This window comes from Pyxicephalus adspersus, chromosome 3 (assembly GCF_032062135.1).
Source record: "Pyxicephalus adspersus chromosome 3, UCB_Pads_2.0, whole genome shotgun sequence".
Classification (NCBI taxonomy): domain Eukaryota; kingdom Metazoa; phylum Chordata; class Amphibia; order Anura; family Pyxicephalidae; genus Pyxicephalus; species Pyxicephalus adspersus.
Window position 1 is genome coordinate 3,504,800 of NC_092860.1, and position 27,313 is coordinate 3,532,112.

The 27,313-nt window shown below is 41.4% G+C and overlaps 1 protein-coding gene across 1 annotated transcript in view; it reads left to right on the top strand.

Annotated features, from left to right (window-relative positions):
* The window catches only part of TIMP2 (TIMP metallopeptidase inhibitor 2), a 39,224-nt gene extending 21,373 nt beyond the window's left edge, over nt 1-17,851 (top strand). The window contains exons 3-5 of the mRNA XM_072403361.1: nt 598-706; nt 4,844-4,968; nt 14,515-17,851. Of these exons, the coding sequence (XP_072259462.1) occupies nt 598-706; nt 4,844-4,968; nt 14,515-14,712 (432 nt within the window). The 3' untranslated portion in view covers nt 14,713-17,851. The remainder of the gene's footprint in view (nt 1-597; nt 707-4,843; nt 4,969-14,514) is intronic.
* The last annotated feature ends 9,462 nt before the right edge of the window (nt 17,852-27,313 follow it).

Here is a 27,313-nt window from a genome sequence, read left to right on the forward strand (position 1 = left end):
GCTTGTTGGCCATCCCATAGCCCAGGAGTTCCCAACCCCTGGTCGGGCTGCGGCCCAGCTGTCAGAAGAGACCACCAGCAGTGCTCAACGGCTCTCGTGGTCAGCCTTTAGAGCCGCTACAGATCCCCGTATGGAGCCTGTGGGCCGGTTCTAGCATTATGATGTCAGTGGGGGAAGTCTCTTCCCCTTTGAGTGACACAAGGCTCTCCACGCTTGCATGGTTCGGGAGCCTGTAGATTTAGTGGTCTTGAACCTCCAAAAGGTTGGGGACCACTGCCATAGCCAAAACTATGGGCATTAATATGAATCTGCCCTACCTTCCATTTTGTGGATTTTAACACCCTTTACTTTTCTGGGAATACTTTGTTGGGGAAATTTGTGCTCTTTGATAGAGAAGAACATTAGTGAGGTTGGGTTCTGGTTTTGTATGAGATGACCTGAATAACAGTTGGCAGTCTAGTTCATCCCAATGGTGACTAGTATGGCGGGTGTGGCGGCTCAGGTTTCCATTTGCATGGCCTACAGCCTCAGGGTAAATACTGCAATATTAAATAAAATCACAAATCATTTATTTGTTGCTTTGCTCTTACTTTGCAGATGTTTAAGGGACCCGCTGAGGATATCCAATTCATCTACACAGCTTCTTCTTCCGCAGTGTGCGGAGTGACACTGGAGACGGGAGGCAAAAAAGAGTATCTGATTGCAGGTTAGCAACCAATCACTGCTTGCCAGTTAGAAATAACAGTATGTGTTGTCTAGGTAAGGTCTGCCGTGGGTGGTGGGTGCATTATGGCATATTTACTTACAAGACCGCCCTTCTCCATCACTGTCTATCCAAGCTGTCAGTTGTCAGTCTTCCCTCCTCTGTCATCTTCTACACTTTCGCCGTCACTCATCATTGTCTATTGGGAAATAATAAATCGCTAGGAAAATGGCGTTTTCAGCAGAAATACCATTTTGTGCCAGCTTATTCCCAGAAACTGTACGATGCCAGGAATTAAGCCTGATGCTGGAACAATGTAACTCAACTGACAGATTGAGTTTTGTCATCAGTGGCTTTTTAATGGCAGAGCTGGAAGAAAACCAACAGCGTTGATAGAATGATGAGGAGTGCAGACCTTGCATCCTTGGAGGAGGCTGTAATGGGGACAAGTGTCCCATAATGTGCCTTTTCATAAATAAGAAAGCTTCTGTCTTTGCTCTTGCAGCACATAGTCATCAAGCTGTCAAAATGACAGCTAGGTCTTTGCAGGGGGGGGGGGGTAATCACATCAAATCTTCACAGGTTTTTAGCTAAGGTTATTTTGGTTGCCCCAAGCCCAGAAGTAGGTAAACTGCTGGGTATTGCAAGCATAATTATGTATTTTGATTAAAGAAAATTATTAGATTTCAGTTTATTATGGTCGGACATCTGCTAAATAAGAACTATTTAATAAAAGCTTCAGGCTTCTGCGGTGACTAGGTAGCTTTCATAATTCTCCTTAAAATGTGGAAACTTCCCTATGGTTGCAAGAGAGTATGCTTGCAAAGTTAGGTTTGCATGTATGTAATATTTGTTTTGTATGTGACATAAGCAGATGCAAGAATTGGCTTTTAATTCTCAAATAATTTCAAGATTGAGAAGGATTCGGGCTGCATACACATGTTCAAATAGTATCACTGGAAATTATCTTTCATGATCATTTCCAGCGACAAAGAGAATGAAAGAACGATGTACACACATCGCCGTTCTATGGAGAGGGGAGGGGGGACGAGCGAGCACTTGTATTGCTCCCTTCACTTGTCGTTCACTCTCCATCAGGACCAATCTTTGAACGACATCGGGCAATCTCTGTACACATGTCAGATTATCGTCCAAAGTCTCATTCATGTTTGTAAGGCAGAGATAGCAATACCATGCCAATATGTATGTGAACGTTCGTAATAATCCAGGTCATATATTGATTGGTAATTAGTCACATTCAACTAAACTTGTTCTTGCAATGGTAAAGATGTTTTGTTTCTTGTCCAAGGGTAGTAAAACACATCAATTGCACAGACACCTTCATCCAAATACCATGGAGTGTCACAAGGCAATGCTAATTGTCCATGAGTCACATGAAAGGTATGAAAGTTGTCAGGCCTCTCTGTTCCAGTTGCATAATCCCATTCTTGGTATTAGGAAATCTTTATTGGTGTTATTCTCTTAAATGCCTTTACTGGAGAAGCAAATTGTAGACAATTTGCAGGGTAAGGATGCTAAAATGCCATTATATGAGGAAGATGATGATACTGAAGGCCTTCAGTCGTGTTCTTTGCTGGTTGTTCCAGGCTGATGTGGTCTCTTTCATAATTCGTGCAAATCATTTGTCCAAGATGTGCAGCTCACTATCTTTCCCCTAAAGCCACCTTACTGGACATTTTTAATTTAAGGGAACCCTTCAGGGTCTTAATGAACCTCAGCTATATTTAGTATATCCACAGCTCACAGTATATTAGTTTGATTGAGCCTTTCTCAATCTTTTTAACATGGGGGAACCCTTGAATTACTTCCAGGTCTTCAAGGAACCTCAGCTATAATTATTATATCCATACCTCACGGTACATTAATGTGGTGGTCATTGCCAGAAACTGTAGGATGCCGGAAATGAAGCCTGGAGCTGGGACAGTGTAACTCCAGCTTTTGTCATCCATGGCTTTTTAATGGCAGTCCTGGAAGAAAAGCAGCAGCTTTGATAGAATGATAGGGAGTGCAGACGTCACACCCTTGGGCGTAGTGTCCCATAATGTGCATTTTCATTAAACATTCATAATAATCCAGGTCATATATTGATTGGTAGTCACATTTCAACTGAACTTGTTCTTGCAATGTTGAAGATGTTTTGTAGCTTGCCCAAGTGTATCAATTGCACAGACACCTTCATCCAAATACCATGGAGAGCCAGATGAAAGTTGGGAGGTCTCTCTGTTCCTGTTACATAATCCCATTCTTGGTATTAGGAAATCTTCCTTCCAATCCTTCAGATTGCCAAGGTAAGCTGCTGAAATGGCTTTATGTGTGGAAGACAGACGGTGTTGAAGGCCCCCAAGCCTGTTCATTGCTGGTTGTTCAAGGCTGATGTGGTCTCTTCCATACTAATTGCAAACCATTTGTCCAAGATGTGCAGCTCACCATCTTTGAAACAAAGCCCCTTTCCCCTAAAGCCACCTTGCTGGACATTTTTTATTTAAGGGAACCCTTGAAATAACTTCCAGGGCCTTATGGAACCCAAGCTATAATTACTATATCCACAGCTCACAGTATATTAGTGTGGTGGTCGTGAGAAAAATGCCTCCGACATTCCTGATCAATGGGCAAATGGTCACAGATAGCCATGGTGTATTATAGACATGGTCCAAGGAACCCCTGGCAAGCTCTGCAAAAACCCTAGGGTACCACCAACCCCTGTTGGGAAATACTGCTCCAAATGATAGAACAGTCTATAGAATTTGCCCTCTTATGTTGAGAGGTTATGTCTCCCAGTTTGCCGGTATTTGGTACGTTTTTTATTATGTGCAGATTTATTAAATACATTTTTGTATGACTTACATACTTACATACATGATACATACTTACATACATGAAGTTCTAAGTCTAATATTTAGTTCCCAGCTAAGCTGTATGTAACCAAAGCCTGAACTAAAATCTGAGGATTAAGTAAATTCATAAGAATTAGTGGTAAACTTACTTAGGAAACTCTGGCTCTGTCACAAAACCTTTCTAAGCTGTCCCACAAGATGTAGAAATATCGGTTTGCTTTAAAGAGGAAATATGCAATGCAAACTGAAGGTTGAGTTATAAGGGCGGCAGCATTGTGTGGTAGGCTATGTCCACACCTTAGATTTCTGTCATCGGAAACAATATTTTGTGATCGTTTTCAGCAACAGGAGAAGAACGAGCGCTGTACGCACAGCATAGCTCTGTTTTATGGAGAGGGGAACGTGGAGGAAAGGTATTAGCACCCCGCTGTGTTCTCCCCACAGTCCCTACTCATTTAAATTTCCACTATGACGGCTCGAAGAACAACATTGTACACATACTAGAATTTTGACCAAGACCACCATGATCGCTGATCTCTGGTGCCAATCATCTAGTGTGTGTACATAGCCTTAGTCTGTGAGAGCTCTGTAAACAGTCCGACTAAGAGAACGACAGCCAGATCCCATCAGATATTTTGAATAATAGATTAAAATGGAACGCTCCAAGAAGAGGTCTGATGATCTTCCTGCACCTGAAAAAATATATATACACTTTTTTAAATTCAAGGGTTTTCGGTCTGTTTTGTTATATTACATATCCTTCCTCCTCCCCTAGTAGGGTCCAGGGTGGTCTCTACTGCTTGGCTTTAGTGATAATGTGGAATAATGTGAGCCCAGGCTGCCATAATGATCCCTGGGGGCGGGTCTGTGACAGCCAGAAGACTGATGACACCTAGAGGTTAAAGGGGGTAAAGGTAAGTATTTTATCAAAAGCTACTTTTTTCTTTTAATAAATTATTTTTATCTTTTTCACGTGCTAAATTTTATATAGTATCCTGATTGTAAGAAAGATCTACGATCGGGAGGGACTAGACCTGTATATGTTACCCAAACTGCTGTAGACGAAAAATAGGTCTCCTGCTCTACCAGGATGGACAGAACACCCAACAGAGACCCAATATTTTATATATATATTTATTTTTTTATTTTTTTTTATATATATATATATATATATATATATATATATATATATTTCAATCATATGTGTATTTAGCTGTTTGGAGTCCAAATTAACTTTTTTCTAATGAATGAGCAGGTAATAAACACCCAAACCCTTTTCTTCCAGGTAAAGCAGAGGGTACTGGAAAAATGCACATCACACTGTGTGACTTTATATGGCCATGGGAATCTCTTACCCAAACCCAGAAGAAGAGTCTCAACCAGAGATATGAGATGGGCTGTGAGTGTAAGGTAAGAGAATAATTATATTTATTAATACAATTTCAGTATGTTTTAGGAAGAGATTGGGCAACAGCAATGTGAATTTGCCACCATTCTAGTACATGAAAATTAAATTAGGGCTCATTATAAAAGGCTCCATATGGAATATGTTTACCAATGGCTACTGTGGTCATTTATCTATGTACATATTCTTAAAATGCAGCAAATGAGCTTCTAGATATGCCATTACTGACCTCTAGCTAAGGGCACTGTGGTGCAATTCATTCTCAAATTCCCAAAAAGCACACCAAAGTCTTTATCAAAGCCAGTTTAGTTGGCCAAGCTTCTCCCATTAGCTCACCCTTCTTCCCTGTCCCAGAAAAGAGCCAACTGGGCTGCCAACTTGAATAGCTCCTAATGCTGTGAATTTAAGGATTAATTGCTGATTAGTGCCTGTAGCTACGGAGGTCATTGAAGGCTTGTAAAGCTCATTGGTTGTCCAAATCCTGGCCACAGGAACGCTTTAGGATTTATAAACTTCCAGGGCCTTGATTCTCTACCTTTTTTGGACTGATATTAATAAATGGGTTAGAAGCCCTGAGCACCTGGTAAAAGGATTACGAATAGGTATTCACATGCAAGTTTGTCCATCATCTATCTATTTATATTTCTGTTGAGCGAGAAAAGTCAGAAGTGTTTTCCACATGGCTCTAAATGTCTAAAACAAGCTTTGTCTGCATGTATGTGACCACCCAGGAACCGCATTTAGAAAATCAAATTTTGTTGGTCTTATTTTCCGCTCGACTCATTCTCTTTCCTCGCTGTAATCTTCTTTGATCCGAGCCTTTGGTTCCGTATCAAAGAAAGCATTTCTCTTGTTTTAAGCTTTTTAACACTGAAACTGAGTTTTCACTTTCAAAGCAGTTCTTTCTTAAACGTTTGATGTCGAGCCTTTCCCATATGCAAGCCTTTTGGACTGAGAACAAAATGTTCCAATTTTGTCTGGTCTGACCACAAAACCTTTTTGTCACATGCTTTTAATATCAGCAAAGTGATTTGTTGCAAACCCTGGGTGTAATCTGAGATCTGAACTCACAATAATGGCTTCCTTCTTACTACTCGGCATTATACGAGAGCTCTGTGTTTAGTTTTTTTTGGTGGGAGTGCGTTGAGTCATGGACATCTGACCCCATACAGGAAGCTGAACTATACGTTTTACAGTGGTTCCCAACCAATGCAATCTTCTAAAAATAACTTTTACTAAACTCTGTGTTTCCTACAACTTTTTACGAGCTGGGCACGGCTGTTTTCTTCAACAATCAGGCTCAGGCACAGTTATCCTTTGTGAAAAAGTATTGCAACCTAACAAAAATGCTTGGAGCACCCAGGTTACACTTCAGTGCATTCCATCTATTCCTCTTAATGCCCAATGCTGGTGGTGACTTCCATATTTCCAGTCTTTGGGTTCTGCATACCCTGAGAGTTGCTTGTAGGGCATCATTGTTTGGAAATCGTTGACCACACCAGGGGTTCTTCATGGCATCGAAGGAATAGCCACCTAGTGAAACATCTAGGTCCGTGTTTTCTGGCTTTTTTTTTCTTGAAATAACTTACAGGTCTTCATGGAACCCCTGCTATAATAACTATAGCCACAGTACATTAGTGTGGTGCTCAATGGGTGGAATTCCTTTTACATTAATGGGAAAAATGTCATCCAAAAAGATCATTGGTGTGAGTGGTAACTGTCAAAGAAAGACCAGAAGGGATGAGTCTCTTGGTTACATTGGTTCTTAAGCTGTGCCTTGCCGCTATAATTTAGTAATCATGTGAAAGAGAGAAAGAAAACAAGACTCTGAAGGAACCCTGGTTGAGAAACAGTGGTCTAGGTAATAGGGATGATGTGGCTGGTGTGTGGCCGAACATTGCCATGCAACACATTTCAAATTCAGATTATGACGTTGAGGTGTACAAAGCCAGATCCAAAAAATCATGGTTTGATGTATGAGGTTGAAGACACTTATGGGACCTTCACGGAGTCTGGACCTTAACCCTACTGCATGCCTATGGGATGGATTGAAATGCAAATTGCAAAGCAGATCTAACATTTATATTAGACCTTCAACCTTTAGCCCAAATCCCCACAGATATACTCTATAAAATCTTGTAAAAGCCTTACCAGAAGGGTAGAGTTTATATCTGTATGGGCATATCAGTGTCTATTGGTTTTGTCCAGCAAGACCACTAAGCTCATGTTCCCTGGATCAGCAATCTTTACTTTAAATCCTTAATCCCCAGTTATATTCTGTGCTTCTAGAAATCATCCAGCTTTTTCTTAAAGCAATCTATAGAACTTGCTGAAACTACTTCCTGAGGGAGCCGGTTCCACATTTTCACACACCTTACAGTGAAGAATCCCTTCCTTATCCAGAGCTTAAACTTCTTTTCCTCCGGACGCAAAGAGCGCCCCCTTCTGCTTTGTAATTTTCTTAACGTGAATAATTGGGAAGAGCGTTCTCTATATGGACCATTTATATATTTATACAGGGTGATCATATCCCCCCTTATACGTCTCTTCTCAAGGGAGAATATATTCAGTTCAGCAAATCTCTCCTTATAGCTGAGCCCCTCCATTCCTTTTATTAGTTTAGTTGCCCTTCTCTGGACTCTCCCCAATTCTACAATGTCCTTTTTGTGAAAGGGTATCTAGTCACTTGAGCTACTTCTACTACATACTTATTCTTGGTCAGATTTAGAAGGCATTAAAGGCACAGGAGGTTTAATTCTGACCACCAACATTATAAAGGGGCTTTTTCACTGACCGCCAATTTACTAAGAAGGTATCATCAACTGACCACTAGTATACTAAGGGGGCAATTTTTCTAACCACTAGTGTAGTAAGGGGTGCAATTTTACACACTAACTTTTACCTAAGGGATAAGTACTCACTTATACCAATAATATTAATAATAAAGGAGGTATTAATTAGAGGAACAATTTTATTGATCACCAATATACAATATAAATACAAACAAATATAAGAGAAAGCGAGAGAGAGAGAGAGAGAGAGGGGTTTCATCCTTTTGCCATTTTGCTATGGGAATAATGATTATTTTAGTCCTGTCCTGTTTAGGCTCAAAGTAATGCAGCATGATTTCTACTCACATAAGGGAATGTATACACTACATACAAATATATCATCACATATATTGTCATTCACCACACACACACCACGTTAGAATATGTAGTTAAAAAAAGTGATGGTGCAATTTTTACAGCAATACATGTATTTTGATTTGTGCATTTTTGTCACTAATTTCTTTTATGAAAGTTCCAATGTAGCCACTGCCTGCTGTGTACATAAACTACAGGCTAACAGAAGCTTGCCCAATGCCAAGGTAATTAGCAGTCAGCAATACCATTGGCTGGTGGTTTCAGGGGATAGAACCTCCACTGTTGACCACCAGATCATAAAAAGGATACTACTTACCTTGACAAATTATCTATAGCCTCTATTTGCTTTAGCAGCTGGAAGCATGTTATCAACTATAAAAATGATCACAATTAAATATTTAGTAGCAAAATAACCAAAACCCTCACCATTATTGATGCAGTCAAACTTGAAATCGAAATCTGATCCATTTGTACTGTGAGTGAGTTTGGAAAGGATGCAGTTAGTCATGGTGGCACAGCCGCGAAAGACCATTGGCGTTCCTGTGTATAAATACAAATTTTACATTAACAACAAATAGACAAGGGTGAAAGAGAGATTTCAACTTCACAAGCAGGTCCATATTTAGACATGCTATTTTGTAAAAGCAAATCCAATTTTATGATCCTAATAGGAAACTCTGGCTTGGATGTACAACTAAAGGCAACACGCATTCAAATGTCTTGTATGTGACAGAACAGACCGGTTCCGCAGGGGCAAGGCTTACCAAAGTAGGTGTGGTTTGTGAGTAATATGAGCAGGGGCAGGTTTTAGGAAGTCAGAGTTTCATTACCTAAAACCTTTGTAGTATAAGTCGAACAAGTTGTTTCATTGCCAACACATTGCATGAAGTCATTAGCATTGCACCATTCTGCATTTTCTGACACGCAGGTTGGACATGTCAATCCATTAATGGATGAAGCTGGCTCTGGTCCTGTCACTAAAATGGAATATAAAAGAAAGTAAAAGTGGTGATCATTTTATAAAGCAAATTAGAGACCCAATAAATGCAAACCAGGCTGCTTCCAATTTATAAAAGTCAACAGATGCACAATTAATGATGTTCAGGTTTCATTCTGTTTTAGTACATCCCTACAATAGCTGGGGAGGAGGGTATCCCTAATCCAAGCGGTATCATTGCTGTAAATCTCAAACTCCATCTTGTTGCTTTGTTAAACATTGCCTTTCTATGTGACAAAATAATCAAATATCTCCCAAAGTGTTTCTTTACATTAATTCCCACTGCTGATTTATATTATTACTGTCACATTTACCTGTTTCTCACTAAAGCACAGGCATCTCTCTCCTGCGCATGCTTTCAGTTATGTTGCTGGGCGTGCCTCTGTTTCCGGGCTTTATCAACTCCATCCGATCCGTTGGACAATCAGGAAATGGCCTCTTTACTAGCCCTGGCTATTTAGCTTGCTCACAGACTGCATTCTGTGTTCATGCATCACGTTACCACGCTCCCTAGTTCTGTGAACTAGCTCCTGTACACCTGCTGCCTAATTCAGTGTTTCCTGTGTCCAGCTCCTGTGTTAACCCCTCGTGGTCCAGTCTGTTGGTTCCCAGCCAACTTCCCTGTGCTGTTCCTGTGTTCCTGTCTGCATGCGGTTATCCCTGCTTCTCCTATGCCTCCTGCTGTTCCAGTGTCTCCAGTGTTCCCTGTGCCCGCAGTGGCCCCTGTGTCATTGCTGTATGTCTCTTGGATCCCTGGCTATTGACCCCTGGCGTGTGACCTGACCTCTCTTGCTTGCTGCCTGCCTCAACCCTGGCTTTCCTTGGCTATCCTCCTGCCTGGTGATTTGGTACCGTGCTTGCCCACCTTGGTGTGCCCAAGGACCGAAACCTGGCCGTAACCAGCAGCGCAACATCCTCACCATCAGAGATCTGGTTATGGCTTAGACTCTGAGTCTTGCCCCTTCTCAGGGCTTGCACCACCTCCATACGCCCCCTAGTAGTCCTGTCTCTCCGTGCGTGACAAGTACTGGCATTCATTGCATGACAACATTGCCGGTGAATATATATTAAAATTTTGTGATGTGAAAAAAAAATATAGATTTATATTTAAAGCAAGTAAAAATGATTGAAAAAAATCAGAAATTTTACATAATTTCAGTGTAAAAAGTTTTCCAAATTAAACAAAAAGTGCCCTTCTTTTTTAGTTCCTTCACTATAGTAATTAATTTCCTTTAAACGGCACAATCCTTGCATTTTTGACACATTAACTAGCTATGATAAATACATTCATTATAAAACTGTCTAGTTAAAAACATGAATCTTGGTTCCAGGAAACTGGTGTCTTTGTAAAGGTCCATAAAGTTCCTATGTTTAGTTACAAGTTTTTTTTAAATAAAATTTTGATATATATATATACCCAAAGATTAACAAACGTCATTACTTTTCAGATTGCTACAACCACAGTTAACTAGTTACACCTGCAATTTCCTAAAAATATATTGTCCCAAATTTATGAAACACGTGTTGGGGGTTCGGCCGGGATGTCACTAAAAATGTCTCTGTTATTTGCTGCATAGGGTAAGTGATTATTTAAAAGGCACCATTACTTTTTTTTCTAGCTTACTCAACCCCATCACTCTCTTTGCTGCCACATAAGAGGAATGCCATGGATGTGGGGAACAAAAACTATAGGTAAGCTAATATTTGTTTTGTCAAATTAAAATGATTTTGTGTTCATTTTTAAGCACACACAGGAACATATCTATGAACACTCTTAAATAACTACAATGATTAAGTAAATGCAAAAGAACTGCAAACAAATGAAATATGTGCACAATTGCACTTAGGGCCACATACTTTCACAGCATTCCCATACCTTAGATGATTACTTACACAAAGGTTCAGGTAGATTGCAATCACTAGTTGAACAAACCGTAACAAACTTCACTGTGCCATTGTGAAAGCTGATGCTGCCAGGAATTCCACACTGGCTAACTGGTAAACATGTAGTGTTATAGGATTTAAAGCTGGTATTACCTTGATAAAACCAAGAAATATAGTAAAAGTTAACCAGCTATGCTTTATATACAATAAAACTCAATGACATGTATTATTTACGTTTTATTAACTCACCCAGCGTAGTAAGAGAGTAAACCCGTGCACATACAGTACCACTGGGACAAGTTGTATTAGTGTCAGGGCAATAAGTGTTACTGGCATTACCTTTCAAAATAGAAAAACTTATAATAAATGAAATACATGTGAAAATATCATTATATTATAATTGTTTTTCGCTTAATATACCCTTGCTTCTATATCTTGAACGGGGACTAGCCCTCTTCTAATACTTCATTCTAAGACACAAAACTTAAACTAGGGATTAAGGAGATTGTAGAATAGTTCTATACATGTTTTATATCATGAATGGGACTAATAAAACTTAAATATTTGTTTTCTATCTTCTTTGTCAGTTAAATATGAAATCCTATATATACATTCCTGGTCAGAAACTGGTTTCTCTTACATTTTGCTGTAGCTGTATTTGTCCATTTTGTTTACCAAGCTAAATAGCTTAAGGAGAAATTCACACACAGCTAACTGAGCCAGAGCAGTTATGTCCTACTACTTGTTATTTACAATTAGGAAGTCAGGAGCTTTTTGAAACTATACATTTCCTGTTGTGATTTGTTTTTAGAAGCGCGGAGTGCTGTGATAAGCCAAAGATGCAGCATGGGCTTTGTAAATTATAAATTGTGTCGTTAATCTAAAAACAACTGCTACTGTTTATAAATTATGTTATATAACTACTAGGATCATTATATATAAATGAATATTAAGGTGTAAAGGAATATTTAGGAATATAAGGCATGTACTGAATACATTTTAAAAAGTTGTATTACATTTACAGTGCTGAAGATTTTGCAAAACCCAAAAAAAAAAAAAATCAAAAGTAACAAAAATTTCTAGTTTAAGATACCTTATCTGCTTTAACTCATAAAGTGATGTAAATACCTCCACAATAGCAGTTTGGCTGGTAAGTCAACTTTGTGCCACCAACAGTGTATTTTGTACTGCTGCAGCTACTTTGCTGGGTGCATCCTCGAATCGTTGACACAGTTCCTGGCACAAAAAAAAAAAAACAAAACAACTGCATGTTATACAAATGTTTTTTCTTGTTTTAATGGTTGGCATATGATAATTAACTATTTTCAGGAGATTTGCATTCCCTTCGGTCAATCAAATATCCAAGAAATTAGAAGCTTCTGGAAGCCCAGAAAAGCAAGAGCAGAACTTCCAAAAAAGCATATATGCCATACATTTTAGGGATCAATTACTCCATATGCCTTGCAGCTACATAGGTTTTACATTTAAGACATTCCACCGTTTATACCTAAGTCCATACAAATGTAGATCACATGGGGCTGATGTTATTGGTCAGTATGGAAGAGTTCATGTTCTGCTTTCATATAGTGAGCTGACACGTGCAACTAAAATGTATCTGTGAACTGCAGAACACCTGTCCTATACGCAGGGCGGAATTTCCCACAAGGCCACCTAGGTCATGGCCTAGAGCGCCATAACCAATAGGAACCTGCTGGTGGTGGCTGACAGTAACAGGATTATACTGTGATTGTACTCAGGTCAATACCAGGACAGATATCTGTGCAGGATGACGTCGGTTTTGAAGGTATCACTCTTACTTCCCTCTCCGTTCTCTTTCTTTCCCTCACCACCCCTTTCACCCCCTTCCCCGTTCTTTCACCACTCTCCCTCTCTCTCCTCTTCATTTCACTCTGTCTTCTCTGCCTTTCCCCTCCCACAATCCTCTCTTGTTTTCCTCTCTCTCCCCTCTCTTTCTGTCTCTGCCCTCTCCTCCATGTCACTCATCATACCTCTCTCTTCCTCTGTCTCTCCTTTCCCTCCCTCTCTTTCCCCTTTATTCCCAATTACTTTACCAATTTATATCTCTCCCCTTGTATGTCTCTTTCTCTCCACTCCATCTCTTTCTGTCTCTGCCCTCTCCTCCACGTCTCTTCTCTGCACTCTCTCCAATCCCACAATGTCCTTTTTGTGAACTGGTGCCCAAAACTGGACTGCATATTCCAGATGTGGTGTGACCAATGCTTTGTACAGGGGCAGGGTTATATCTCCATCTCTGCAGTCTATTTCTCTTTTAATACAAGAAAGGACCTTTCTAGCTTTAGATATTGCAGCTTGGCATTGCATGCCGTTAATAAGTCTATGATCTACCAGAACCCCCAGATCCTTTTCTATTTCTGACTCCCCCAGGGTACTTTCTTAGTTTTGGACCGGGTGGGAAAACCAAAAGAACCCGGTTATTTTTTTTTGTCTAAGCCCACACTATGGAGACCGATCCTTTCTGGTAACCATTCTGAGTAGGACAAAAGGTGATGGGAAAACAACTTTTTACAGTTGCCATTAAATCAGGAGAATATGGGAAGACGGAAAACCCATACAGAGCTCCAGAGAAGTAGTTGGATTGTATATGCTAAAGCTTGGGCTGTGTAAAGTTCTGACTCTCACCAATCACATTTGGACTTTTAAAGCAGTTCTGAATCCTTTCGAAGTTGAACTACATTGGCTCCCATTTTTTTTTCCACAAAATTTGTATTCAGTTTCCAGTCAATACCTACAGATACCATGGGTCTCATTTATTAAATCCCGCCAAGACTGGAGAAGATAGACTATCACGGGAGGGCCCAGGTGATCTTGCAAACCTAGAATGAATCTCGTCCAGGATTAGATCTTTCCAACGACAAAAGACTAAACAAAGCATGAACGAGCGTTGTATATACAGCGCCATTCTGCTCTATGGTGAGGGGAGGGGAAGAACGACAGCATGGCACTGCTGTGCTCCCTCCCCTTCACTTTCATTATGATCGTCCATCGTTTGTGGATCCACCAGGACGGATCCATGAATGATGAATGTTTCACATGCCTGATTCTTATTCGATATCAGCCCTGAGGCGAATAGTGGCCGATAATCCTCTCACGTGTGTACGTAGCCATAGAAAGCTTTAATAAATCAGGCTCCATGCCTTAAGAGTAGACCCCCCGCCTTTCATCCTCCAAAGTGTTTCCCCACGCTCATTGGTTTCCAAATTGATGGAACATGGATCCAATTGATGGAACCAATGGAATGGCCCACTACATGTGGAAACAATAGGTTGATATGTTGATTAGATATAATGGTAAAATGATCATTCATATTAATTATCAAACAAGAAAATGATTGGTACATGTAAATGACATTAAAAGATAATTACATAGTGAGCCTTTAGCATTGTTAAGGAAAGTGTAAAAATGTTGTGTTATTTGTATCATTTTTTTCATTTCGCCCCAATTCTTCGCTAACCATCCTCTGCCGCTTTTTTTTCCCCTTCCAGATCTCTCGCTGTCCTTCCATCCCATGCTACGTCAGTTCTCAGGACGAATGTCTTTGGACAGATTGGATGACGGAGAAGAGCATACACGGACGACAGGCCAAGCACTACGCCTGCATCAAGCGCAGTGACGGATCGTGTTCTTGGTACAGGGGCACTGCTCCTCCCAAACAGGAGTTCCTTGACATCGAGGACCCCTAACGCCCTTCACCCTTAAGTCCCAGCCGCCATTTCTGAGAGGCCGTATTCCCCCGGGAGGAGTGGAGGCTGGGAAGCTTTTCTTTCTTCTTCTTTTTGGCCCAGGTTAATATCAGTTTCCTGCAAGTCACGTGACTGAAGAAAAGACGCTGGACTGCCAAACATGGGACCCGGGGGTTTAACCCCTTCAATGCTGGAAAGATTGCAGCACTGAAAGGATTAAATGGAATCGGTAGGAGGATGGACTCTGCCACCCACCTAACTTCTTTAGACTTCCTTTCACCACCTTTTCCCTATCACAGCGCACAAGGCCATATCGAGAATTCCCGAATTCTGTGTAGCTGGTCTACAGCCCCTTTCCCCATATAACCCCCATCCCCCACCACCAACAACTTCTTCCTTTATTCCCACCATGCTTTTATCTCCAAGCTGCCAAGCGAGGTTCAAGCTGTGAGTCACAGGCTCCGTTATTACCCAGAATCTTCTAATAATAAGATAGTAATAACAAAATCCTCACGTGTGTAAGGCATTGTCTTTCCTTTAGCAACCAATGGGATTGGGCAACTCGTTTTTGACCTGTGCTCCTTTTAGATTCGCAAACAAAAATGTGGGTGTGGGTCCTTCCCCAAAATCCAATCAGTCTGGTAGGTACGTATGCTATGCAGTTGTTGAAGAAATTGTACAATCAGATTGTGACGTGACTGATTGGCTTAAACCCGGCCATACACCTTGCTGTGTGATAGTACGATGGTCTTCTAATCTCCCTCCAGCTATGTAGGACCTGATCATGCCTGAATATAATGGTTTTGGTAGGGCTTTTACTTGGATTTCGGTAGATCTAATGGAGGTTGTACAACCAGAGATGGTCAGCTAAAGAGTCACCACAATAATCTAAGTACTTATCTTTAGGAGATCTTTTTTTTTAACAAGTTTTCACCCAACATTTACCCCAAATGAACTAATTTTTCACATTGGAATCAAATGTATGAATTAATGTAGAATCTGATTCACACTTTTTTTAATAGAATGTAAAAAGTGTAAATTTTTGGTAAACATTAGGTGAATCTTGGGTGAAAACGTTTATAAATGGACCTCCTTAAATCTAGAAACGAGCCTGTTTGGTCACCTGTGTGTGAAAGATGCACAAACCCAACCGTGTTCCCTGTTGCCCCTTACAGACTGCAGGTTGTGTGTACATCAGCCCCAGCCCAGATTTTGGGGTTGTAATGTACACATGGAAAATAGGAAGCATTTCTAAAAAGTTTGGTGTACTTTATAGTCTATTTTTTATATTTTTAGGAAATATTGAACCTAATAAAACATTTGATTAGAATTATTCACTATTTGTAAGCTACAATGCTGACCCAAGCATCCTTCTTGATGGCCCAGTTCTCTTACTGGTCATCATTCAACCTGTGCCCTGCCCAGGGGGTCAAGGAAAAGCCCTTTGAAGGGGTGTCCATGAGCCACCCTTGGTTGGGGAGAACAGCGCTCCAACCACTGATTACCCACTGATAGAAAAGTCAAAAGAAGGACACAACCAAACCAACCAGGGTCAAAAAGCAATGTTTACAATGATATGATCAGGAGGAGGGACTCCTGTAGGGTTGGAGTGATTCCCAGAATTGTGATCCCCTGGAACTGTTCTTAGAACCCGGATAAGGAATGAAAACTAAATGTTACCGGCTGGGGTGACAATCCCTACCATAGAAGACTTCCTGAAGATGTTCCATGTCCATGCTATGGCTTAGAACAGTGATTCCCATTGGAAACCTAGGGTTCCTCCAGAGGTTGCTTTGGACCTCCCAGATCAGTTTAAGTGACCCCAATGATCTTTTTGGCCATCTGTAAGGGTGACGTTCTTCCCAATGGCCAGCAATATAAGAGATGTTCTTCCCATTGACCATCACACTAATGTACTATGAGCTGTGGATATAGTAATTATAGAAGGGGTTCAACTAGTAGAAAGGAAAAAAAGAGAGCCAGACTCCTCTCAGATCAGTTTTAAGCTAGCTCTATTAAATCAAATGTTTACAATTCCATGAAAAGACGGGCAAAGATGAGTTTTTTCGGCATACACCTTTACAAATCGTATAAAAAAATTACAGAGATTTACATTTTTTTGTTAAGTTATGGCCATAGCACAAGTGATAGTTTAATATTTCAGTCTCTTATTAGTGATCACAAATGGTACCACTGTCTCTGATTCCAATGCGTTTCGCCGATTGGCTTCCTCAGGGGACTTGTAATTAATGGATGATCACTTGATCTTATTTGAGAAACTGGTACAAAAAGGGGAGAAGTACTTTATTAGATATAAAACTATGTGGTATATCCAGAAGGTAATATCATATATAATGCTAAGTTCAGTAACTCATAATTAGCAAAGTGGAAAAGAGAAAAATGATTTGCCTATCTTTTAATGGAATTGTACACATTTAGAAGGGTTCCCCCATGTTAAAAAAAAAAGGTCATGAAAGTCTGAATTAGAAGGAGCAATTTTAGTTCTGGTTTGCCTTATGGGGCCACACTGGAGCTACTCAGTTTGGTTGATTTAGGCAACAAAATCTCATCTTTTCTTGTCTTAAGAAACCCAAAAATCCCCATTGGTTGCTACAGGCAATACAGACACCTTCCTTTCCTCGAACTTTCATTACTCAGCCCAGTTTGACACGAGCCTGTACTGCATAGTCTTTTTGTTTTTTTGTTTTTTTTGTTTAATTTTTTGGAATATTTAACCTATCAGTGCTACCGAAGATATTTCTCATATTTATGTCATATTATTTGATATTTCCCAATTTTTAAGTTTTTTTTTTCTGGTCCTTGTGTTAAGCCACCCCACCTCTGTGCAAACAAGTATACTGTACCTCACAGTAATGCTACTTGTAGAGATTCTTGCTTGGTAAAATATAAAACGGAATGTGTATTTTATTATTATTATTATTATTTTTTCCGCTGCCAGTATTAATTTAAAGCTTTTGTTATCTTTGTGGGTTATTTTTTTGCTGATAATGAAGTCTGAGACTTGGGGAGAGAGAAGGGGTAGGTTGCATGTTCTGTGCTTTGCACTCATTCTGACGCTCGATGACAAATTCTGTATGTGAAAGTTTAATAGGTGCCATTAAACGGTATTATCTGCCAACCCGAGTCTGGCTTTTTCTTTCGTGGGTGGGTTTTATTTGACTGACATAAAACAGAACTACAGGTAAGAAACTACATTTTAGGTGAAATACATTATGGACCTGATATTAATAAGGATTCCAGGACTAGAGAAAATAAACCTTTCAGGGAAGAACCTGGGTGCTCCAGCAAATCTGGAATGGATTTCTTAAAAATCATTTGCTATTAGCCAATGTTTTTATCCTGGTCCAGACCCATTTTAGGTTTGCTACCTCACCCAGGTTCTCCCATGATAATTTATCTTCTCCAGTCTTGGGAAGTTTTAAAAAATCAGGCTTAATATGTCCAAACTGTACTCCCTGCCAAGGGATTTGCAATTCTTGTTAGCCAGACGTGATACATGTAGCCCTGATAAGCAGCACTGCCTGGTATTCCATTTTGGTTTTCTGCAGTGCCATTAAAGCTATCTCATTTTGCCTTCCATGGTTCATCAACATACATATGAAATTATTAAATAAAATCTGTTTTTTTATCCCTGGGTCTCCTTGCTTCTCCATGAAATGCAGGCAGATCATATCTGGTGGAAGGGGCCATCATGGTCCTGCACATAGCTTTCTAAAAACAAGAAACTGTAGTATTGCCCACATGTAAATATATAAACGGTCCATATAGAGAACTCTCTTCCCAATTATTCACTTTAAGATCATTACAAGGGGCGCTCCTTGCGTCTGGAGGAAAAGAAGTTTAAGCTCCGGATAAGGAAGGGATTCTTCACTGTAAGGTCTGTGAAAATGTGGAATCGGCTCCCTCAGGAAGTAGTTTCAGCAAGTTCTATAGATTGCTTTAAGAAAAAGCTGGATGATTTCTAGAAGCACAGAATATAACTGGGGAATAAAGCTTTAAAGTAAACATAACAGTGACAGCTGATCCAGGGAACATCCGATTGCCTCATGGAATCAGGAAGGAATTTTTTTCCCCTGTTGGAGCAAATTGTACCAGGGGATTTTTTTGCCTTCCTCTGGATAAACTCAATGTCCATAGGGTTTTATATCTGGAATATGTTTATTTCTCTAGTGGTTGAACTTGTTAGACTTAAGTCTTTTTTTCAACCTATGATTAAAACAGGATTGGACACCTCATTACATTCTAAATTTGCCATCTCATGGCTTTGGACTGAATCATCATTACCTAGCCACCTAGACTCCAACACAGCAGTTCAGAATGGCATCAGCGGTTATTTCACCAAGCCATCTCCCTGACAGATTCACCCTTTCCCACTTCTGGAACTCAACAAGCTATCGAGCCCCACTACAACATATTACAGGACCTGCCACATTGTATCATGTACTCCTATGATTCACAAATAACTGTTACAATGTATCATTCACCATGATCTCTGTTGGCACTATAGTCCCTGTCCTCCCCAGTCTGATAACTCATTATCTTTGCACCTTCAACCTCCTGATTTCTCTCTCTGTGCTCCGGCACCTTTCTACTCTACTGTTACTTTCTGGTGACATCTTACCCAACCCTGTTACCCCACACAGCCTCTCTCTTTCCCACCCTTTCACCAAGATTCACCCTGTTCCTAACCTCATTCCTATTCACCCTACCCATAAGTCCTTACCCCCTTTCTCTGGCAGTAGGAATAAAGTAACCTCCATACTCAATCTTCTCCTCTCTAAATCTCTGAACATCTTGGCTTTCACTGAAACTTGGCTTTCCTCCTCTGTCTCGGCTCCTGTACTTTCCTATGGAGGCCTGCACTTGACACATACCCCTAGACCTGGCAACAGAGTAGGGGGTGGTGTGGGTCTCATTCTGTCACCTAACTGTACATACAGAGTCCTTCCTACCCCACCCTCCCTTATTTTCACCTCTTGAAGTCCACTCTGTCCGTCTTTTTCACCCCTTACCCCTCATTGTTGCTGTTGGCTTCCCCCCCCCCCCCCCCTTGCCCAGAATCACAGTTTTTGGACAACTTTGCCTCTAGGCTCCCACACATTCTTTCCCATGACCTGCCCACCCTCATCCTTGGTGATTTTATTGTTGCAATGGATGAGCCCAACCTTCCCTCCTCAGCCAAACTGCTCTCCATTACCTCCTCATTTGGACTCACACAGCACATCAATGGCCCCAAACACATAGCCGGACACACTTAGACCTGGTATTTTGTAAACTCTGCAACCTCACCCTCCTTGACAACTCACCATTCCCCCTCTCTGATCATAACCTTATCACCTTCAACCTATCGAACTCTTGTCCTCCTTTGCCACATCTCAGACCTGTTCAATGGCAGAGAGATATCTGTAACCTTGACCACAACCTTTTCTTAAACTGCCTTCCCTAACCCCCTCCCTCTCCAAAATCACCTCCCCAGATGAAGCTGCCACCATGTTAAACCACTCACTTTCCTTGCCACCTTCCCCTCCCTTCAGGCACGTTGTCTTGGCATCACCTTCGATTCTGCCCTGTCATTTACCCCCCATATTAAGAACAGTTCCAGGTCCTGTCACTTTCACCTGCACAACATCCGCCCCTACCTGTCCCCTGAGACCACCAAACTCCTTGTACACGCTCTTATCATCTCTCATCTGGACTACTGTAACCTCCTCCTCTCTGGTATTCCACTAACCCGACTCTCTCCTCTACAATCTATTATGAATGCTGCAGCAAGACTCATCGATCCTTCCCGCCTACCTACCTACCCGATACACAGTCTTTCCACCTACCGACCCCATACACCGCCTTCTCACCTATCTACCCCATACTCAGCCTTCCCACCTATATGCCCCATACACAGCCTTCCCACCTACCTACCCCATACACAGCTTACCCACCACTCCTCTTCTGCTGCATCTCTTTGTAGTTCTCTTCATTGGCTTCCATTTCACCTTAGAATCAAATTCATCTCCTGTGCTTTGCCTTCAAATCCCTCCACAGTTATTGTGCCACTTACATTTCTGACCTGGTAAAAAAAATACTCCCCCTGCCGCTCTCTCCGCTCCTCCAATGACCTACTAATGACTTCCTCACTCATAACCTCATCACATGCACGGCTCCAAGACTTATCCAGAGCTGCCCCGACTCTCTGGAATGGTCTCCTCGTCCTATTAGTCTTGCTCCTACTTTCTGCTCATTTAAAAGAGCCCTCAAGACCTATCTTTTCAAACTTTTTTTTCTTTTAACTCCTAAACCCTTACTACCTCCCACCACTACAAATCCCCCCTCATATTGTGTGATACTTCCCCCTCTTTCTAGACTGTAAGCTCTTCTGGACAGGGTCCTCTCCTCCTCCTGTGTCACTGTCTGTCATTTGCAACCCTATTTATTGTACAGCGCTGTGTAATATGTTGGCGCTATATAAATCCTGTTTAGTAATACTAACTATGTAACTATATATGTGATGCTGAGCTTCCATATTGAACGAAATCAAAATTGGTCAATGAAAAAAATGAGCCAGGAATATTCACTATAGGGAGGAAAGAACTGGATGATGCTGGATGACCTCTAACAAGGCCAAGGACTGTTGGTATTGGAAACCATTAAAAGCATTCCAAAACTAGCGATCCATATATCCATCAAATATCAATCAAAAATGTCCTAATTTTCCATTGATTTTCTTTGATTTTTATGTCATTTGCTGTCTATTTCATTGGAACCATAGCATAGTGTATGGCCATTTTTAAACAGTTGTCCCATTGGAAGATTTTCCCTCACCTCCCGTTCTTGGGCCAACTGAAACATTTTGAATTTCCCATTACTTTCAGCCCCAGGACCAATAGTGATTCACCCCAGGGGGATACAAATCCGACAATTTCTAAATGTTTCCCATTGAACCCAAAACTAAAAAAAAGGTGTTGGCTTCACATGGCCTTTAGAGACTTCAGCTTGGTAAAGGACCACCCCAGCCTACGATAGAAGACATCCTCGTACCATCAGCAAGCACTCAGTGTTGGATCGCCAGCTCTGTGCAATACAGTAGAACCTGATCCGACTTTGTATTTTGAGAGTTGCCATTCTAGAAATTCCTGAATGCTTATATTAAGATGGAATTAGGTTGTTATTTAAATTGCATTAAAGGATTAAAGTAATTAAAATTAATTAAAAGTGATTAAAGTAATAAGTGTCAGGATGCCAAGGCACTGCATGGGCTAAAAATAAAACCTACACCTTTTTTTAAATTAATGTAACTTAATAAGAAGTATGTTGCAACTCGATCACATTGCAGATGGCTGTGTTTGTTTAAAAATAAATACCGGTGCCAGGTATGTGGCAGAAAAACATATTTATTATGAACTTTTTACTGCCCCCATATGACAGTTTACAGGGCTTGTGTTTCCCCTGTGAAGGGGAGGGGTGATGTCTCCTTCAATCCAGAAATTGATGGGCATTTCAGGGGTGAACAACGGGAGGCCAAAGCCGTTTACTTTAACTTTTACCAATCTTGGACCTAATCTCAATACTCTGGGTATGGTTGGTTTGCCCCGACCCAGCAGGTCTCCAGGTGTGTTCCCAGCAATTCCCAGCTGTCAATTTGACAGCAGAGACTTGTTTACTATTACAGAAGCAGCACATACTAAATAGATACACACATGGGAATTAATATAACAGAAAAGCATACACAGTACCATATCCCCATCAAGCCAAAGAAGAAAAAAGACCCCATGGTAAAGGGCTAGGGATCAATCAATCTATCCATCGGTGAAGCCGGAGACCTATGGACCTATGCAGGATTTGGACCTGGTCTTGCCCTTTCACATCAACTTTACAAGGCAACTGGTGATCTTTTAGCTACAAACGCTTTGCCCCAGTGCTATATTTAAATGAAAGCCTTTCCATTTAGGGCAAGTTTACCACCTAAAGAGCCAATCTTTACAACATGAGGACTTCTTTACAGCAGAGTTCTTTTCATATATATTCCCGCTTCATATCAAGCACGCTCCTCTTTACATCAGAGCCCAACATTCACATTACAAACCCCTCTGAAAACAGAGTTTCCCTCACATCTGGATTATTATTATTATTATTAAGATTATTAAACTGGATTTATATAGCACCAACATAATATGCAGCGCTGTACATTAAATAGAGGTTGCAAATGACAGACAGTGACACAGGAGGAGGAGAGGATCCTGCCCCAAAGAGCTTACCATCTAGGAGGTGGGGGAAGTAACACACAATAGGAGGGGGATATGGAATGGTGGGAAGTAGTGAGGGTTTAGGAGACAGAAGAAGACGGGTAGGTGAGGTTGAAGCGTTGGGTTTTGAGTTCTCTTTTAAATGAGCAGAAAGTAGGAGCAAGCCGAATAGAACGAGGAGACCATTCCAGAGAGTCGGGGCAGCTCTAGGAAAGTCTTGGAGCCGTGCATTTGATGGGGTTATGAGTGAGGAAGTCATTAGTGAATCATCGGAGGGGAGAAGTGAGCAGCTAGGGGGGGATTTTTCTATCAGGTCAGAATTGTAAGTGGGACAAGAACTGTGGAGGGATTTGAAGGCAAAGCATAGGAAATTCTCAGGTAAAATGGAAGTCAATGAAGTGAACTACAAAGAGAGGCAGCAGAAGAGGAGTGGTGGGAAGGATGGATTAGTCCATCCTTTATATTAGTCCCCAACTTCACAAAGTGTCCCTTTCTTTACATCAGAGTCCCCCTTTACATTAGAGACCCCTTCCACATGTTAGTACCCCTTTTCACCCCAGAACCCCTCCCTTTTTACATCGGCGTCCCACCTTTACATATGATTTCCTCTAAATTCCCCAATCTATTCATTAGAATCCTACATCCACATCAAGACCCCCCCACCTTTGGTAGTATGGACCCTCAGCAGCTCACCTACTTATACCTGGAGGGGTTTTTTGGTAACCGGACCAGCAGAGGACTACTACTGTCTTCCTTTGCTCAGCTCTTACAGATTTCATTTTTATATTGCAGAGCCAAGAAGCAAATTCCAAGGAAAGGAAATCTCCTCTGCCAGCTCTGTATCCACCAGTGAGTGGTCAGACAGTGGTCATAAAGAGGGACCCTACTTGGAGTAGGGATCCATCTCAGTCAAGACCTCTTCAATCCATATTCCGGGTTCCGTTCCTTCTATAGATTTGGATCTGTCCTTAGCGATTGTAGTTGATCAGTAGATTATTTGTCCAATCATTGTTCTTGCACAGCAGCCCATAGATGACATCTCGGGATGTCACATATTTCTCTTTGTCTTATTAAACAAGCCAAGCTTTATTCCCCAGGTGAGCCTACAGAACAGCTGTGATTGCTCCCTGGAATTGTTAGTGCTACATTTGTAGAACAGATGGAGATGGGAATAGTGAGATGTTAGGCTGGAGCTGTAAGGTATTTTCATTTCTGGGGCCTGATTTCCATAATGAAATGTCAAGCTGTTTCAATGAATTATTCATGGCTCGGTTTCCTTGCGTGGGAATTCTTCACAAACACGGAACGTTGATTTGAGAAATAAATCCATTTGGAAATGTTTTATTCTGTGCGGGATGGGTTCAGAAAGTTCAGGAGGCTTCGGCGAGAGCCTTCTGCTAGTCGGTGGGATAATATTGAGCAAATCGGCAAATAACACGAATGTATTACATGGTCAGCCCACCTAAAGGTGGTAAATGGAGCCTGGTGGGGCCCTTGTTTCCTTTAGGTTTTTGATGCCTCATTGATGAGATCTTCTGGCCATAATTCCTGGCTTTGTTCCAGGTGACCTGGGAGTTTTGAGTTCCCCTGTCCTCCATTGTGTGCCCCGGCTCCTCCTGTTATACTTATCCATAATATAAATGACACAATCGGTCTGATTTATTAAAGCTCTCCAAGAGCTGGAGACGATACACGTTTGTCAGTGAACCTGGGTGATGCAGCAAACCAGGAATGGATCTGGTCCAGGATTGAAAACATTTGCTAACAAATAGCTAATGACTTTATGACTCTACTCCAGGTTTGCTGGATCACCCAGGTTCACTGATGAATGTGTCTCCTCTCCCGCCATGGAGATCTTTAATAAATCAGAGCTCAATGTATCCAGTAGGGATGGTTGGAGCTCATAATTGGCAAATCAGGTGTGTGGACCTGGGAACTCAGTACAGGGTGGGTGTGCAGACCCACACTTCTACAAATGATGGGGCCTTGGACAAATATGGTGTCACAGATCCCCGCAGGAATAGTGGATCTGTAACCCCTTCAGTGTCACCCACCTTGCAGTCTCCTGCTGCCAGCACCATCTCTGCTTCTGGATCCAACTCTCGGCACACTTCCTGGTCCAGGTCATGTCATTCTCAGTCAGTTGCTCCCTTGCCTCAGAGGACTAGGGTATTCCGCAGACACACTCCCTCTGCTGGTAGGCATGTGAACAACACCTGAGACTCACTCAGCACCAGCACTCCCCCTGCTGGTGGGGTTAGTGTCTGCTGCTCACATGATCTACACTCATCACATGACAACCCCTTTTTAAGGAAGTGACCTGGCAACAGGAAGTTGCCTGGACAAGGAGTTCCTTGTGGTTCTACTGCTGCAGTTCCTGCATTTTCCGTGTACTGACTTTTGGCTTGTTTCCTGACTACTCTTGATTGCTGCCTGCCCTGACCTTTGGCTCATTTGACTACGCTTTTGGATTTCCCTCTGGCACAGCGTTTTGGTTCCTGCTAGTCAGCAGTCACCTGCGTTGGTGGGCATGGGGGGCACAACCTGGCAATATCTTGCTGCACAACATCCTCACCACTAGGGGCTCTGGAGAAGACCAAGATACTGCCTAGACCCTGCCCCCCCGTGCATGTCTCCACCCACTGGGTTGATGACACAGTGGGTCCGCCACTTGGCCCTGTGGAGCTGTGACATATGGAGATCCCAAATGTTAAGAGTTCCAGAGTCTTGCATTGCATGCCATTGTCATTTTGGGCCCTGGAGACAGTGGCGACCCTGAGCAGAAAAAATGGCCCTGAATGTGGCCATGTTTAGAAAAAAACTTATTATGGAGGCAATCACTGCCAGCCTATTTTTACAGGGTCACGGTGCTGTGCCATCAGTTTCTTGCTGCTTTTTTAATGAATATTCTGAATTATGTAGCCAGGGAAATTGGAATTCCTAACCACCATGTTTGTTTCAGAGTATTGTGTCACTAAACAGTGGAACAGGAATAAGAAAGTGGAGGTGACATCATTAAAAAAACAACACTGGCAGTTCCCTTTATGACCGGTACCCTTTAAATAAATTCTTCCATTGACATCTGGTGGACATGTGTTAAATCATCAATGTAACTTTATATTTGATAATACTGACCTCTGGTGGACATGCATGGAATTACTATAGAATGTAACATTCATTGCAATACTGACCTCTAGTGGTTTTCCTGTAAATTACATATTTCTATATTTCATTACTGCATGGTCTGTCTATGGTAATCCAATGAAAATCCAGATATTTATTGATAGATTTTTGCACAACTCCCAACTTTTTAAAAAGTAAGATGAGCATTTATTAGCACAAGGTAGGTATGCAAAGGACGCGCCCTGGCCATTCGCCCAGGTATCCTGATTTAGGATTTTCAAGATAGTGAATAAAATAATAAGGCTTAGAGTTGTATAAGACTTTTGGTAGTTAAAGTTGAACTTTGCTCGTAGTAGTGCTACCACCATACAGCAATGGTGTGCAAGAAATGAGAAGTACAGTGAGGGTGCTCCGTGACTTCCTATGTGCCTTGGATGCTGCCATTGCCGCCTGCTCCTCCCATTGCTTGGCTAAACCTTCCTGGTGCCAAATCAATCCATTTCCCTGTTTTTGGTCTCATGTATAAACCCCAATATCATTCTTACTGAACTCTTCATGAACTATGTATGTAGTAATGGAACCCGCTATATATTGTACTGTGTACAGCACCATGGTATATGAAGGCGCTATATATATGAAGTTATAATCGTAATGTTTAGCTATTTAAAGAATGAAAGTCCAGTTATTGCATTTGCTACTTTGAAAATACCTGGGGAAATGACAGGGGTGTGTATGTAGCATACCTACCTTGTGTTGATAGGTGTTCTTCTTACTCATATATATATATATATATATCACCAGTCATGTTTTTTCCATGTTAATTCTTCATGGGTGGGGCACAATAGGGTGTGGTGGTATGGGTGGGGTATTCTGAGGGGGGCGTAGTCCAATGGGGTCGCCTGTTGTAGGTACAACTAGGAATCTCTTTGGAGAGATTTCCTCTCATTTCCTGTTAAGTCTTTAAGACAGGAAGTAAAGGGAAATCTTCCCAGTGAGTGCAGATGGCAAATTAAATAGAACCCAATAGGGGTTTGAACCCATCCCAGTTCTATAAAAAAAGTTAAACCCCAAAAATGTCATTATAAATGCTGGACAAGTGCTAAAGTGGTGTCCCAAAGTGTAAACATGTCAAGCCTGTGTATAAAGCAGTGAATCTAACACTGACTGAAACATTCCCCGGTGGAGAATCAATTACTGCTACTGAAACACATGGGCCTAGG